Source organism: Heptranchias perlo, chromosome 17, assembly GCF_035084215.1.
Source record: "Heptranchias perlo isolate sHepPer1 chromosome 17, sHepPer1.hap1, whole genome shotgun sequence".
Classification (NCBI taxonomy): Eukaryota; Metazoa; Chordata; class Chondrichthyes; order Hexanchiformes; family Hexanchidae; genus Heptranchias; species Heptranchias perlo.
The window spans coordinates 14,633,847-14,648,315 of NC_090341.1; the positions used below are offsets into that span (position 1 = coordinate 14,633,847).

The following is a 14,469-nucleotide window of genomic DNA, read 5'->3' on the forward strand; positions in this document are numbered from 1 at the left end:
CCTGCCGGCGGGAGCGCGCTTTACGTAGGTAAAACTGTTGGACTATAACGTGGTGTTTGTAAGATTCCTTACATTGGTAAAGAGAGGGGGTGAAAACGCACACAGGTCCCACCTTTCCCTGGGCTGCAGCTAAAAACGCACAGAGGGCCGAATGGGGATTAGAATAAAGCTGCCAATCTGAAAGCAAAGCAGAAAATTCTACAAATACAACGCAGGACAGATCTCTGTGCTGCTTTCTCCTTTAAGACGCTCTTTAAAACCTGTTTCCTTGACCTCACTTGTCCTAATATGTGGCTTGGTGAGAAATTTTGTTTGATAACACTCCTGTGAAGTGCCTTGGGAGGTTTTACCGTGTTAAAGATGCTGTATAATTGCAAGTTGTTTACAACGAGAAAAGTCAAGTAATAGTTTGGGATGTGGGCCGTCGCTGGGCAAATGTTTGATCCCTTGTTTTGTCCTGATCAAAGCCACTGGTTCTCATAGGAAAACTGAAAGCATCATGGAATGGTGGTGGACAATTAAGCAACTAACTGGAGGAGGAGGAGGAGGTTCCACAAACATCCTCATTCTCAACAATGGCTGTGCCCAGCATGAGTCAAGGCTGAATAGTACGGGTACGGTAGCATAGTGGTTATGTTACTGGACCAGTAATCCAGAGGCCAAAACTAAAATCCAGAGTCATGAGTTCAAATCCTGCCACGGCTGGTGAATTTAAATTCAATTAATTAATTAAATAAAATCTGGAATTAAAATACTCGTATCAGTAATGATGGCCATGAAACTACCGGATTGTCGTTAAAAACCCATCACTAATGCCCTTTAGGGAAGGAAACTTGCTGTCCTTACCCGGTCTGGCCTATATGTGACTCCAGACCCACAGCAATGTGGTTGATTCTTAATTGCCCTCTGAAATGGCCGAGCAAGCCACTCAGTTGTAAAATCTCACTATGAAAAGTCATAATAAGAATAAAACTGGACGGACCACCCGGCATCAGACCACGAGGCACCGGACATGACAACGGCAAACCAAGCCCAGTCGACCCTGCAAGGTCCTTCTTACTAACATCTGGGGACTTGTGCCAAAATTGGGAGAGCTGTCCCACAGACTAGTCAAGCAACAGCCTGACACAGCCATACTCACAGAATCATGCCTTTCAGCCAATGTCCCAGACTCTTCCATCACCATCCCTGGGTATGTCCTGACCCGGTGGTGGTACAGTGATATACAGTCAGGAGGGAGTGGCCCTGGGAGTCCTCAACATTGACTCTGGACCCCATGAAATCTCATGGCATCAGGTCAAACATGGGCAAGGAAACCTCCTGCTGATTACCACCTACCGTCCTCCCTCAGCTGATGAATCAGTCCTCCTCCATGTTGAACACCACTTGGAGGAAGCACTGTAGGGTAGCAAGGGCACAAAATGTACTCTGGGTGGGGGACTTCAATGTCCATCACCAAGAGTGGCTCGGTAGCACCACTGCTGGCCGAGTCCTGAAGGCCATAGCTGCCAGACTGGGCCTGCGACAGGTGGTGAGCGAACCAACACGAGGGAAAAACTTTCTTGACCTCGTCATCACCAATCTACCTGTCGCAAATGCATCTAGTCCATGACGGTATTGGTAGGAGTGACCACCGTCACAGTCCTCGTGGAGATGAAGTCCCGTCTTCGCACTGAGGACACCATCCAACGTGTTGTGTGGCACTACCACCGTGCTAAATGGGATAGATTCAGAACAGATCTAGCAGCTCAAAACTGGGCATCCACGAGGCGCTGTGGGCCATCAGCAGCAGCAGAATTGCATTCCAGCACAATCTGTAACCTCATGGCCTGGCATATTCCTCACTCTACCATTACCAACAAGCCAGGGGATCAACCTTGGTTCAATGAGGAGTGTAGAAAAGCATGCCAGGAGCAGCACCAGGCGAACCTAAAAATGAGGTGCCAACCTGGTGAAGCTACAACTCAGGACTACATGCATGCTAAACAGCGGAACCAACATGCTATAGACAGAGCTAAGCGATTCCACAACCAACGGATCAGATCAAAGCTCTGCAGTCCTGCCACATCCAGTCGTGAATGGTGGTGGACAATTAAACAACTAATGGGAGGAGGAGGCTCTGCAAACATCCCCATCCTCAATGACGGCGGAGTCCAGCACGTGAGTGCAAACGACAAGGCTGAAGCGTTTGCAACCATCTTCAGCCAGAAGTGCCGCATGGATGATCCATCTCGGCCTCCTCCCGATATCCCCACCATCACGGAAGCCAGTCTTCAGCCAATTCGATTCACTCCACGTGATATCAAGAAACGGCTGAGTGCACTGGATACAGCAAAGGCTATGGGCCCCGACAACATCCCAGCTGTAGTGCTGAAGTCTTGTGCTCCAGAACTAGCTGCGTCTCTAGCCAAGCTGTTCCAGTACAGCTACAACACTGGCATCTACCCGACAATGTGGAAAATTGCCCAGGTATGTCCTGTCCACAAAAAGCAGGACAAATCCAATCCGGCCAGTTACCGCCCCATCAGTCTACTCTCAATCATCAGCAAAGTGATGGAAGGTGGCGTCGACAGTGCTATCAAGCGGCACTTACTCACCAATAACCTGCTCACCGATGCTCAGTTTGGGTTCCGCCAGGACCACTCAGCTCCAGACCTCATTACAGCCTTGGTCCAAACATGGACAAAAGAGCTGAATTCCAGAGGTGAGGTGAGAGTGACTGCCCTTGACATCAAGGCAGCATTTGACCGAGTGTGGCAACAAGGAGCCCTAGTAAAATTGAAGTCAATGGGAATCAGGGGGAAAACTCTCCAGTGGCTGGAGTCATACCTAGCACAAAGGAAGATGTTAGTGGTTGTCAGAGGCCAATCATCTCAGCCCCAGGACATTGCTGCAGGAGTTCCTCAGGGCAGTGTCCTCGGCCCAACCATCTTCAGCTGCTTCATCAATGACCTTCCCTCCATCATAAGGTCAGAAATGGGGATGTTCGCTGATGACTGCACAGTGTTCAGTTCCATTCGCAACCCCTCAAATAATGAAGCAGTCCGAGCCCGCATGCAGCAAGACCTGGACAACATCCAGGCTTGGGCTCATAAGTGGCAAGTAACATTTGCGCCAGCCAAGTGCCAGGCAATGACCATCTCCAACAAGAGAGAGTCTAACCACCTCCCCTTGACATTCAACGGCATTACCATCGTCGAATCCCCCACCATCAACATCCTGGGGGTCACCATTGACCACAAACTTAACTGGACCAGCCATATAACTACTGTGGCTACGAGAGCAGGTCAGAGGCTGGGTGTTCTGCGGCGAGTGACTCACCTCCTGACTCCCCAAAGCCTTTCCACCATCTACAAGGCACAAGTCAGGAGTGTGATGGAATATTCTCCACTTGCTTGGATGAGTGCAGCTCCAACAACACTCAAGAAGCTCGACACCATCCAAGATAAAGCAGCCCGCTTGATTGGCACCCCATCCACCACCCTAAACATTCACTCCCTTCACCACCGGCGCACTGTGGCTGCAGTGTGTACCATCCACAGGATGCACTGCAGCAACTCGCCAAGGCTCTTTCGACAGCACCTCCCAAACCTGTGACCTCTACCATCTAGAAGGACAAGAGCAGCAGGCACATGGGAACAACACCACCTGCACGTTCCCCTCCAAGTCACACACCATCCCGACTTGGAAATATATCGCCGTTCCTTCATTGTCGCTGGGTCAAAATCCTGGAACTCCCTTCCTAACAGCACTGTGGGAGAACCGTCACCACACGGATTGCAGCGGTTCAAGAAGGCGGCTCACCACCACCTTCTCGAGGGCAATTAGGGATGGGCAACAAATGCTGGCCTCGCCAGCGACGCCCACATCCCGTGAACGAATAAAAAAAAACATCTTCAGCCAGAAGTGACGAGTGGATAATCTTCTCAACCTCCTCCTGAGGTCCCCACCATCACAGATGCCAGTCTTCAGCCATTTCGATTCACTCCACATGACATCAAAAAATGGTTGAGTGCACTGGACACAGCAAAGGCTAAGGGCCCCAACAACATCCTGGCTGTAGTGCTGAAGACCTGTGCTCCAGAATTAGCTAAGCTGTTCCAGAGCAGTTACAATACTGGCATCTACCTGACAATGTGGAAAATTGCCCAGGTATGCCTTGTCCACAAAAAGCAGGACAAATCGAACCCAGCCAATTATCATCCTATCGGCCTACTCCCAATCATCAGGAAAGTGATGGAAGGAATATTCAACAGTGCTATCAAGTGGCACTTACCACTAACCTGCTTGCAGATGCTCAGTTTGGGTTTTGCCAGGACCACTCAGCTCCGGACCTCATTACAGGCTTGGTCCAAGCATGGACATAAAACCCGAGTTCCAGAGGTGAGAGAGACTGCCCTTGACATCAAGGCAGAATTCAACCGAGTGTGGCACCAAGGAACCCTAGTAAAACTGAAGTCAATGGGGATCAGGGAAAACTCCAGTGGCTGGAGTCATAATTTGCACAAAGGAAGATGGTTGTGGTTGTTGGAGGCCAATTATTTCAGCCTCAGGACATCACAGTAGGAGTTCATCAGGGATGCGTCCTGGGCCCAACTATCTTCATATGATTCACCAATAACTTTCCCTCTGTCAGAAGCAGGTCTATTTGCCGATGATTGCACAGTATTCAGCTCCATTTGCAGTTGTTCAGATGAAGTAGTACATGCCCACATGCATCAAGAGCTGGACAATATTCAGGCTTGGACTGCTAATAAGTGGCAAGTAACAAATGCCAGGCAATGACCTTCTCCAACAAGAGAGAGCCGAACCACCTCTCCTTGACATTCAATTACCATTGCCAAGTCCCCCACATGCTGGAGGTCACCATTGACCAGAAACTCAACTGGACGAGCCACATAAATGCAGTGGCTACTACAGCAGGTCAGAGGCAGGATATTCTACGAGTGGCTCATTTGACTCCTGAAAGCCTCTCCACCACCTACAAGACACAAGTCAGGAATGTGATGGAATAATCTCTACTTGCCTGGATGTGTGCAGCTGCATCAATACTCAAGAACCTCGACAGCAACCAGGACAAAGCAGTCTGCTTTACCGGCACTTCATCTACTCGCCTAAAGACCGTGGTTGCAGTGTGGACCATATACAAGAGGCACTGCAGCAACTTGCCAAGGCTTCTTCAACAGCACCTCCCAAACCTGTGACTTCTACCACCTAGAAAGACAGGGCAGCAGGCGCATGGGAACAACACCACCTGCACGTTCCCTTTCAAGTCACACACCATCCTGACTTGGAAATATATCGCAGTTCCTTCATCGTCGCTGGGTCAAAATCCTGGAACTCCCTACTTAACAGCACTCTGGGAGAACCTTCACCACACGGACTGCAGCGATTCAAGAAGGTGGCTCACCACCACCTTCTCAAGGTCAATTAGGGATGGAAAGTAAATGCTGGCCTTGCCAGCGACACCCACATCCCATGAATGAATAAAAAAAAACAACTACCACCGGCATACAGTGGCTGCAGTGTATACTATCTGCGAGATGCACTGCAATAACTTGCAAGGCTTCTTTGGCAGCACCAAACCCACAACCTTCACCACCTTCTAAAGGGCAACTAGGGAGGAGCAATAAATGCCAGTCTTGCCAGTTATGCCCACATCCTGAGAATGAATTAAAACAAAATTAATAAAAGTAATGAAAAATGTGTCTTTTAAAAATTAATGTTTTGGTGTCCAGTTTATCTGTTAGAAATTTCCATAAACCCAATCAAACATATTTTTTTAAGGGGATGGGGTAGAGAGTTATAGGTTTCATGTTTTTACCAAAAGCCCCCTTCCCTGCTATTATCCCTGTTCCATTTTTCCCATCCCTATCACAGATAACCAAGTTGCTGAGACCAGAAAAATTGTTGCTTTAGTAATTCCAGGTTGGTTGGAAATTGAGGAGGTATCTACAATAAGTGAAATTTTGTAATTTTTTTTATCTCACTGGTTATACTAGTTCATGTTACATCTCTAATTGGTTCCATACTATTAATTTTCTACCTATTCCAGTCCTGTTACATATTGGTCCAGTTTTTGTACTGCTTTAGGTCTGTTCAATCCTGTACTGTTTAAATTCTGCTCCAACCTACAAATGAAACCGCACTGTTCCATGACATTTAATTACAGCTCTGCCCTGCCTTGTGCTGTCACAGCTGTACCCCTTCTTGTACTATTATAGCTCTGCCCATTTTGTAATGATATAATGGTGATATAGCTGCTCAGTCTCCATTAGTGCTTCCATCTCACAAACAGCAAATGAGATGAATGACCAGGTGATCTATTTTTGGTGGTGTTGATTGGGGAAGGAATATTGGCCAGGCCACCAGGAGAACTCTCAGCTTCTCTTTGAATAGAGCCATGGGATCTTTAACGTCACCTGAAAAGGCAAGCTGGAACTTCAGCTCTGACAATGCAGCACTCCTTTAGTGCAATACTGAAGATATGTGTCCAAGTCCTGGACTGGGGCTTGAACTCAGAGGTTAGTGCTTCTGATTAAGCCAAGCTGACAAAAATAAATCTCTTCACGTTCAATTATGCATTTATTAAGGTTTTTCATGCTTTATTATTTTTTCACTGCTGTATTTTGCTTTTAGCTCCAATAGCCTTTTCCTTCCCTCCCCTTCCTAGTGTCTAAATTAACCCAGATGCTCACCCATAAAATTTAACAGCCTAAGACAGGACACTACAACTAGAATCATAATATTTTGCAGTAGAGAAGGAGAATATTCATCCCATCACACCTGTATTGGCGTTCTGAAAGACCAATCGGATAGCAGTGACAGTGCACAAAAAACCTGTGTACTTCACTGATAACTAATGTACATTTAAGTCATGTCATATAAGATCTATACAAACCCTGTATGGATTCTCTATCGCACTGTACAAGGTGTGCACAGGAGGTCCCTATAATAAACAATACAGAATTGGTACCAAGTCCTGTACTTGCTATTCTGGGAATATTTGCATTTTCCATTTTTTGTGATCTGCAGTTTATAAATGCACAATGAGTTCCATTGTCTAGTTCATTTGGTTGTTAGTGTTAAAATCATGAAGAATTTACGAGAACATGTGAAAAATAGCCTGACACAATACTAAGTTTTCGCATTTCAGCTCAAACTTTTACTGAGTTCAACTAATTATTTAGTTAAAGTTGTATCCACTTGGTAACCCAGTTATATTCTACAACACAAAGCGAACAGTTCAAATTTCAGTAATAAAAAACAATTGTCTCTGCCAGGGAAAAGCTTCTATTTAACATAACACTGTGTTTGCCAAGCCAGGCACAAAAGGGAAATTTAAACAACTGTATGGGGAGGCAGGGAATAAGAGTGCTATGTAGCAAGGCGTGGCATTATAGAGCAAAAATAATGTGGACTAGACTTACAGAGCAGCATAATTGAGAAAAAGGTGCCAGTCAGTGATGGGATGCAATGTAGTAAAAGGTAATGATCCTGAAGACTGCGTAGACAACGCAAAATTGTCGAGCAGAAATTGATAGCCAAGTTCCGCACCCATGAGGACGGCCTCAACCGGGATCTTGGGTTCATGTCACGCTACACGTAACCCCACCAGCGGAAAAAAAAGTTATCTGTTTTAATACAACTGGACATTCTCTCTCTCTCTGCCTTTCGGGTCTCTTTCTCTCTCTGTCTGTGTAATCTGACCCATTGTGTATTCAGTATACTGGGATGTAAAGTTTTCCGTGGCTAACGTGTCTGAACACCAACGACACCTTTGATTGCTGTGATCGTCTCCCAGCCTAATATATGCTATGCGATTTTAGAACCCTTCACTCACTCACCTGACGAAGGAGGTAAGCTCCGAAAGCTTGTGATTTTCAAATAAAACTGTTGGACTATAACCTGGTGTTGTAAGATTCCTTACATTTGTCCACCCCAGTCCATCACCGGCACCTCCACATCATGCGTAGAGTCCCGTTTGTATAGGCAGGTGGCCCTACCAATTGTTGTACTCCATTGCATCTAGGATGACCATGCTGACATTGTAAGGTTCAATATCATAATATCATAGTTTGGGGTATGGAGTCTAAATGGGGTAGAAGAGCAGAGGGATCTGGGGGTACAGATACACAAATTACTAAAAGTAGCAACGCAGATTAATAAGGCTGTAAGAAAAAGCAAACCAAGCACTGGGGTTCATTTCTAGAGGGATACAATTGAAAAGCAGAGATGTTATGTTAAACTTGTATAGAACCTTGGTTAGACCACACTTGGAGTACTGTGCACAGTTCTGGTTTCCATATTATAAAAAGGATATAGAGGCACTGGAGAAGGTGCAAAAAAGGTTTACTAGGATGACACCAGAACTGAGAGGGTATACCTATCAGGAAAGATTGAGCTCTAGAAAAAAGAGAGGGGTGACCTGATAGAGGTCTTTAAGATTATGAAAGGGTTTGATAGGGTAGATGTAGAGAAGATGTTTCCATTGATGGGGGAGGTAAGAACTAGGGGCCATAAATATAAGATAGTCACTAATAAATCCAATAGGGAATTCAGGAGAAACTTCTTTGCCCAGAGGGTGGTTAGAATGTGGAGCTTGCTAGCACACGGAGTAGTTGAGGCGACTAGCATAGATGCATTTAAGGGGAAGCTAGAAAAACACATGAGGGAGAAAGAAAGACTTCCATTTATATAGCATCTTTCATGACCTCAGGATGTCCCAAAGTGCTTTACAACCAATTAAATACTTTTGAAGTGTAGTCACTGTTGTAATGTAGGAAACACAGCAGCCAATTTGTGCCCAGCAAGGTCCCACAAACAGCAACGTGATAATGACCAGATAATCTGTTTTTAGTGACGAGAAAGGAATAGGATATGCTGATAGGGTTAGATGAAGTAGGGAGGGAGGAGGCTCGTGTGGAGCACAAACACCGGCATGGACCGATTGGGCCGAATGGCCTATTTCTGTGCTGTACATTCTATGTAATAGTATGTTACAGCACAAGAGAAGGCCATTTGGCCCATCAGGCCTGTGCTGGCTCTTTGAAAGAGCTAGCCAATTAGTCTCACTCCACTGCTATTTCCCCAAAGCCCTGTAAATTTTTTCCCTTCAAGTATTTATCCAATTCCCTTTTGAAAGTTACTATTGAATCTGCTTCCACCATCCTTTCAGGCAGTTCATTCCAGATCATTACAACTCACTGTGTAAAAAAAAGTTTCCTTATGTTGCCTCTGGTTCTTTACCCAGTTACCTTAAATCTGTGTCCTCTGGTTACTGACCCTTCTGCCACTGGAAACAGTTTTCCCTTATTTTCCCTTACTCTGTCAAAATTGTTCATGATTTTGAACACCTCCATCAAATCTCCCCCTTAAACTTCTCTGTTTTAAGAAGAACATCCCAGCTTCTCCTGTCACTCCACATAACTGAAGCCCCTCATCCCTGATACCATTCTAATAAATCTCTTCTGCACCCTCTCTAAAGCCTTGACATCCTTCCTAAAGTGTGGTGGCCAGAATTGAACACAATACTCCAGCTGAGGCCTAACCAGTGTTTTATAAATGTTTAGCATAACTTCCTTGTTTTTGTACTCTATGCCTCTGTTTATAAAGCCCAGGATCCCATATGCTTTTTTTTTTAACAGTCTTCTCAACTTGTCCTGCCCCTTCAAAGATTTGTGTGCATACACCTCTAGGTCTTGTCTGTTCCTGCACTCCCTTTAAAATTGTACCATTTAGTTTATATTGACTCTCCTCATTCTTCCTACCAAAATGTATCACTTCACACTTCTCAGCATTAAATTTCATCTGCCAATTGTCTGCCCATTTCACCCTATGCCCTCCTGAAGTCTGTTACTATCCTCCACATTGTTTACTACATTTCCGAGTTTCATCATCTGCAAACTTTCAAATTATACCCTGTATACCCATGTCCTGGTCATTAATATATATCAAAAAGAGCAGTGATCCTAATACTGACCCCTGGGGAACACCACTGTATACTTCCCTCCAGTCTGAAAAACAATCGTTCACCACTACTCTCTGTTTTCTGTCCCTTAGCCAATTTTGTATCCATGCTGCCATTGTCCCTTTAATCCCATGGGCTTCAATTTTGCTAATAAGTCTATTATGTGGTACTTTATCAAATGCCTTTTGAAAATCCATATACACATCAACTACACTACCCTCATCAACCCTCTCCATTACTTCATCAAAGAACTCAATCAAATTAGTCAAACACTATTTTCCTTTAACAAATCTGTGCTGACTTTCATTTATTGGCCCATACTTTTCAAAGTGCCAATTAATTTTGTCCCGGATTATTGTCTATAAAAGCTTCACCATCACCGACATTAGGCTGACTGACTGTAATTGCCGGGTTTATCCCTCTCCCCTTTTTGAGGGGAGCATGCAGTATGTGCAAGGACATCAACAGATTATGCAGGAACCAGTACACACACACAAACTGCCCATTAACCATGTGTTTTTTACATGTAATTTCTACCAAATTCTAACACGGAAACTATTTCCGGTAATGCATTCCACTGCCCCACAACCCTCTGTGTTAAAAAAATGTTTCTCCCTCTTTCTGTCCTAAATCTCTTACATTTAATCATGTCTATTTCCCCTCATTCTTGACTCCTGAGCATCTAGAAACTCCCTATCTATCCTGTCCCATCCCCTCATAATTTTAAACACCTCTAGCAAATCATCCCGCACGCTCCACTTTTTTAACAAAAACTGCTCAATTTTTCAAATCCTGGTATTTGTATTTTCTCATATCAGACAACATCTTAGAGGGGGGGTAATGTGCAGACTCACTATTTGCTCAACATCATTTCTAATGTATGGAGCCCAAAACGGCACACAGTACTCCAACTATGGTTTTACTAAGGTTTTAGTTAGATTTACCATTATATCTTGACTTCTGTAACCTATACCTCTTGCCATAAGCTTAGTATTCCATTAACTTTTCTTTAATGAGGTGCTGCTTTTAATGTCTTATTAACCTGAACTCCCAACTCCCTCTGCTCTTGCACATCACCCAACCTTTCCATTAAAACAATCAGCCAGGATTCCCAATCCTTATCACTGTTCATTCAGCCCTGCTGTAAAGTGCATGTATGTGGACATTGAGTGGGGACAGGTTTCAGCTTTGGTGTGATGCCCTGCGATCAGTAGGACTACACTCACTCTCTAGACACAAGCATGAACAATGGTCACTATTTCTAAGTACGTACTAAATGGTAAAGGTTCTATGATCCACATTCATTGTAGAATATTCGTTCCATGTTATCCAAGTAATGTAATAATACAACTAACAAAATTTCTCTCTATTTACAATACAAAAAAACTACACATATCAAAAAATCTCAAAGACTGAAAAAGTGCTTGAGACTTATTGTTCATTGAGCAGTTACAGATCTGATTGTCCATGCCACTATTTCAGTTACTCCATATAAAGGCATTTAATGCAATTGTAGTACTCTAGAATTCAGATAATTTGCAGTGAGTGCAAAAACATCTCCCAAACCTATTCTGGAGAGACTGCTTTATTTGATGCTTTTATTAAACTGCACAAGGAGCTCTTATATACAGAGGAATCAACCAGAAATAAATAGACATATGAAATAAGTTAACAGAACAGATCAGTGAAACAAATACAATGAAACTTACTTAAGTAAATATGTGACTGAGGGATAGCTCACTTAAGTGAATGAAACATCAGTACAGAAATCCTTCCCACATTTTCCAGGATGCTTAAATGAACTGTTAACCTATGAATACCTGCTGCTGATTCCCACCCTACCCTCCTGATCTGCCACTATCTCCTGCGCAGCATGTCCTCTGAACCCTGCACTGGGGATACACTACGTAGCTGAGATTAAATTGCAGCAGTTTACTTCAGCACTTTGGTAAAACACTGAACCGGTCAGCTAAAACAAACTGTTACCCTCACTTAATTAAAACCTGTTCAGTCAGCTGTTATGTTCTATAGGTGTGGCGCAGGTCACAAGGGTCAAGTGGGAGGTTGCACAAGGCCAGGATGGTTGAGCAGGAGTCAGCAGCAGGTTGGGAGAACCAGCAGGACATCATCATAGTGAAAAATGGAAAAATCACTTTGGTGAATAACTGAGCAAGTTCTATTGACAAACAGGCGATTCACTTAAATGGGCTCCACTTGTGTAGATGCATTCAAGAAGACAAATAAATAGGATTTCTGGAGAAAGAGTGAATTGAGGGATGTGTTAAAAGGGTGGTGTCGAGATTAACCAAAAGAAGGACAAGCGTCTTGGGCCAAATATGATTTTCCCGTTCATAACATTACCTGTTTCTGTGACTGGTTTGTAGCAAATAAAGCTAAGAGATAGCAGAATAATCATACTGTACACAAAATATTTAAGGTATTTACACTGATGCACATATAAACACATAAAAGATTACAATTTTAAAATAACTGGGTGCCTGAGATTGTCACTCAGTCTCCTGTATAAGAATGAAGAGGTCCATTCCTTCATACTGGATTGTTTTTGGATAATAGAGAAAGTCTTCCAGAAGCCTCTTTCCAGTAATGTCTCCTTCCAGCTGCAGTGCCATAGATCCATGGAGTGTCCTGGGCTTTTGTGACAGTCTTATCTAGTATGTTTACAGATCACTGGAAGTCCAAAACCAAAAAGGCTAGACTGACAATACATCTTGATTTCACAAGAATATATCTCCGGCAGTAATTACATTCAGCTTATTAGTCCTTTCATTAAAGTAGTAAACTTGAAGATTGCATTAAAATTTTCATTACAGAAAGTGACATGAAGAGAACTTTTGTATTTGTTCAATAAGATTTGTTAAAGTTTTTGTTTATAATTTTTGAAATAGAAAAGCATTGCAGGAAAGTATTGTATTACCAAGTATTGGTTTAAAACACTTTCTAAAAAGGCAGTTGTGACCAAACGAAATGTTATCCATTTCAAAAGGTACTGCAGTGCCATCAACAGGATCAAATTAACACAAATATCATTTTTGGCTTGACATGGCCTAGAACAATATGAAGATTTCAACAAAGTCACAAAGGAAGGAAGTTACGGGCAATGTTGTAAATGCAGTACAATGCCGTGACAATGCCATATAAGGGGTTAACCATTTTCCTTTGCCACATTCTTCTGCAGTGACCTGGATTTTAACCAGAGCAGTAAGTGATTGCTCAATACAACAAGGTTTTGTCATTATGGAATCTTCAAACCATTGAAAGCATTTCCATTTTGATCAGTGGACAATGCATCATTGCATCACTTTCTTCTTGCCCTTCAGATGTCCCCTCCAATTCATAGTGGTCCTGGTACCAGGTTGAGTGATTTTGTTCCCACAGCTGGCACTCCTTAATGTCACCATTAAGACGGTCACTAATTGTTGACTGATAGCTGGTTGCTTTCTGCACCGGTTTGTAGTTGGCTTGTGCTCCAATCTCTTGGAGGAACTCGGTAAGTTGTGATGGCAAATTGTAGATTGGCATTTTATTAAATAGCTCAGGTATTTCTGCCTTGTTCTGCAGATCTTCAAAATATGCAACAACATACTTCCCAGAAACATTTCCTTTAATGATATCAGGAAGAACACAGTTCAAGGAGGCCATAAATCCATCGTATGGGTCATGTATGGTTCCAGTGCCTCCACTGGACTGGAGCCATTCATTGCATTTCATACCCGCGCCCTTAGAGAAGAGGATGAGGATTTTTCCACCTTCTTCAGCAATTTTATTTTTCTGGGAGTGGATCCACGGCAGGGGACCTTGGGCACCCATTTCTCTACGTTTCCACAGATCCACAGTTACTTGGAAGTTCAATTCAAACAGGACAGATGCAAAAGTGTTCACCAACTTTTCAAACTGATTGTGATCCAGCGAATACAGAAGGAGGACTTTCCTGTTAATTGGAGAACCTGGAAAAAGCAAAGTATTATAATATTACAGGCCATTCCATGTAACTAAAGAACTTGCATTTATATAGTGCCTCACCACAGCCTCATGATGTCCCAGAGCACAGTATAAGAGATGGATTCTTCAGAAGTGCAGCCACTGTTGATATGTAGGCACTGTGGCAGCCAATTTATGCATAGCAAAGTCCCATAAACAGCAGGAGGATGAACGACCAGATAATCTGTCTTTTTTGATGGTGTAGAATTGTTGTCCGGGACACAGAGACCTTGCAGCCATTCTTCAAATAGTGCAATGTCCACATGAGCAGGCAGATAGGGGCTTTGACAATGCAGCACTCTCAGTACTGCTCTGAAGTGTCAGCCTAGATTAGGTGCTCAAGTCTGTACTAGAGCTTGAATCCAAAAACCTCTGACTTAGAAGTGAGAGTGTGACCAATTGATCCAAGATATGTAAGGGCAGATTTCCTTGGGTCTGCACCTGTAAAGGAACCTGCCTGATTTCTTTACAGGTGTGTGCTCTGACCTGCCCGATTTTCC

General features: G+C 43.7%; 1 protein-coding gene across 3 annotated transcripts in view; it reads right to left on the reverse strand.

Moving 5' to 3' along the window:
- Positions 1-11,554: 11,554 nt before the first annotated feature.
- The window catches only part of LOC137334083 (interleukin-17 receptor C-like), a 54,334-nt gene continuing 51,419 nt past the window's right edge, over positions 11,555-14,469 (reverse strand). For all 3 annotated transcript variants that reach the window (XM_067998552.1, XM_067998553.1, XM_067998551.1), the window contains one exon: positions 11,555-13,935. In XM_067998552.1, the coding sequence (XP_067854653.1) occupies positions 13,235-13,935 (701 nt within the window). In that variant the 3' untranslated portion in view covers positions 11,555-13,234. The remainder of the gene's footprint in view (positions 13,936-14,469) is intronic.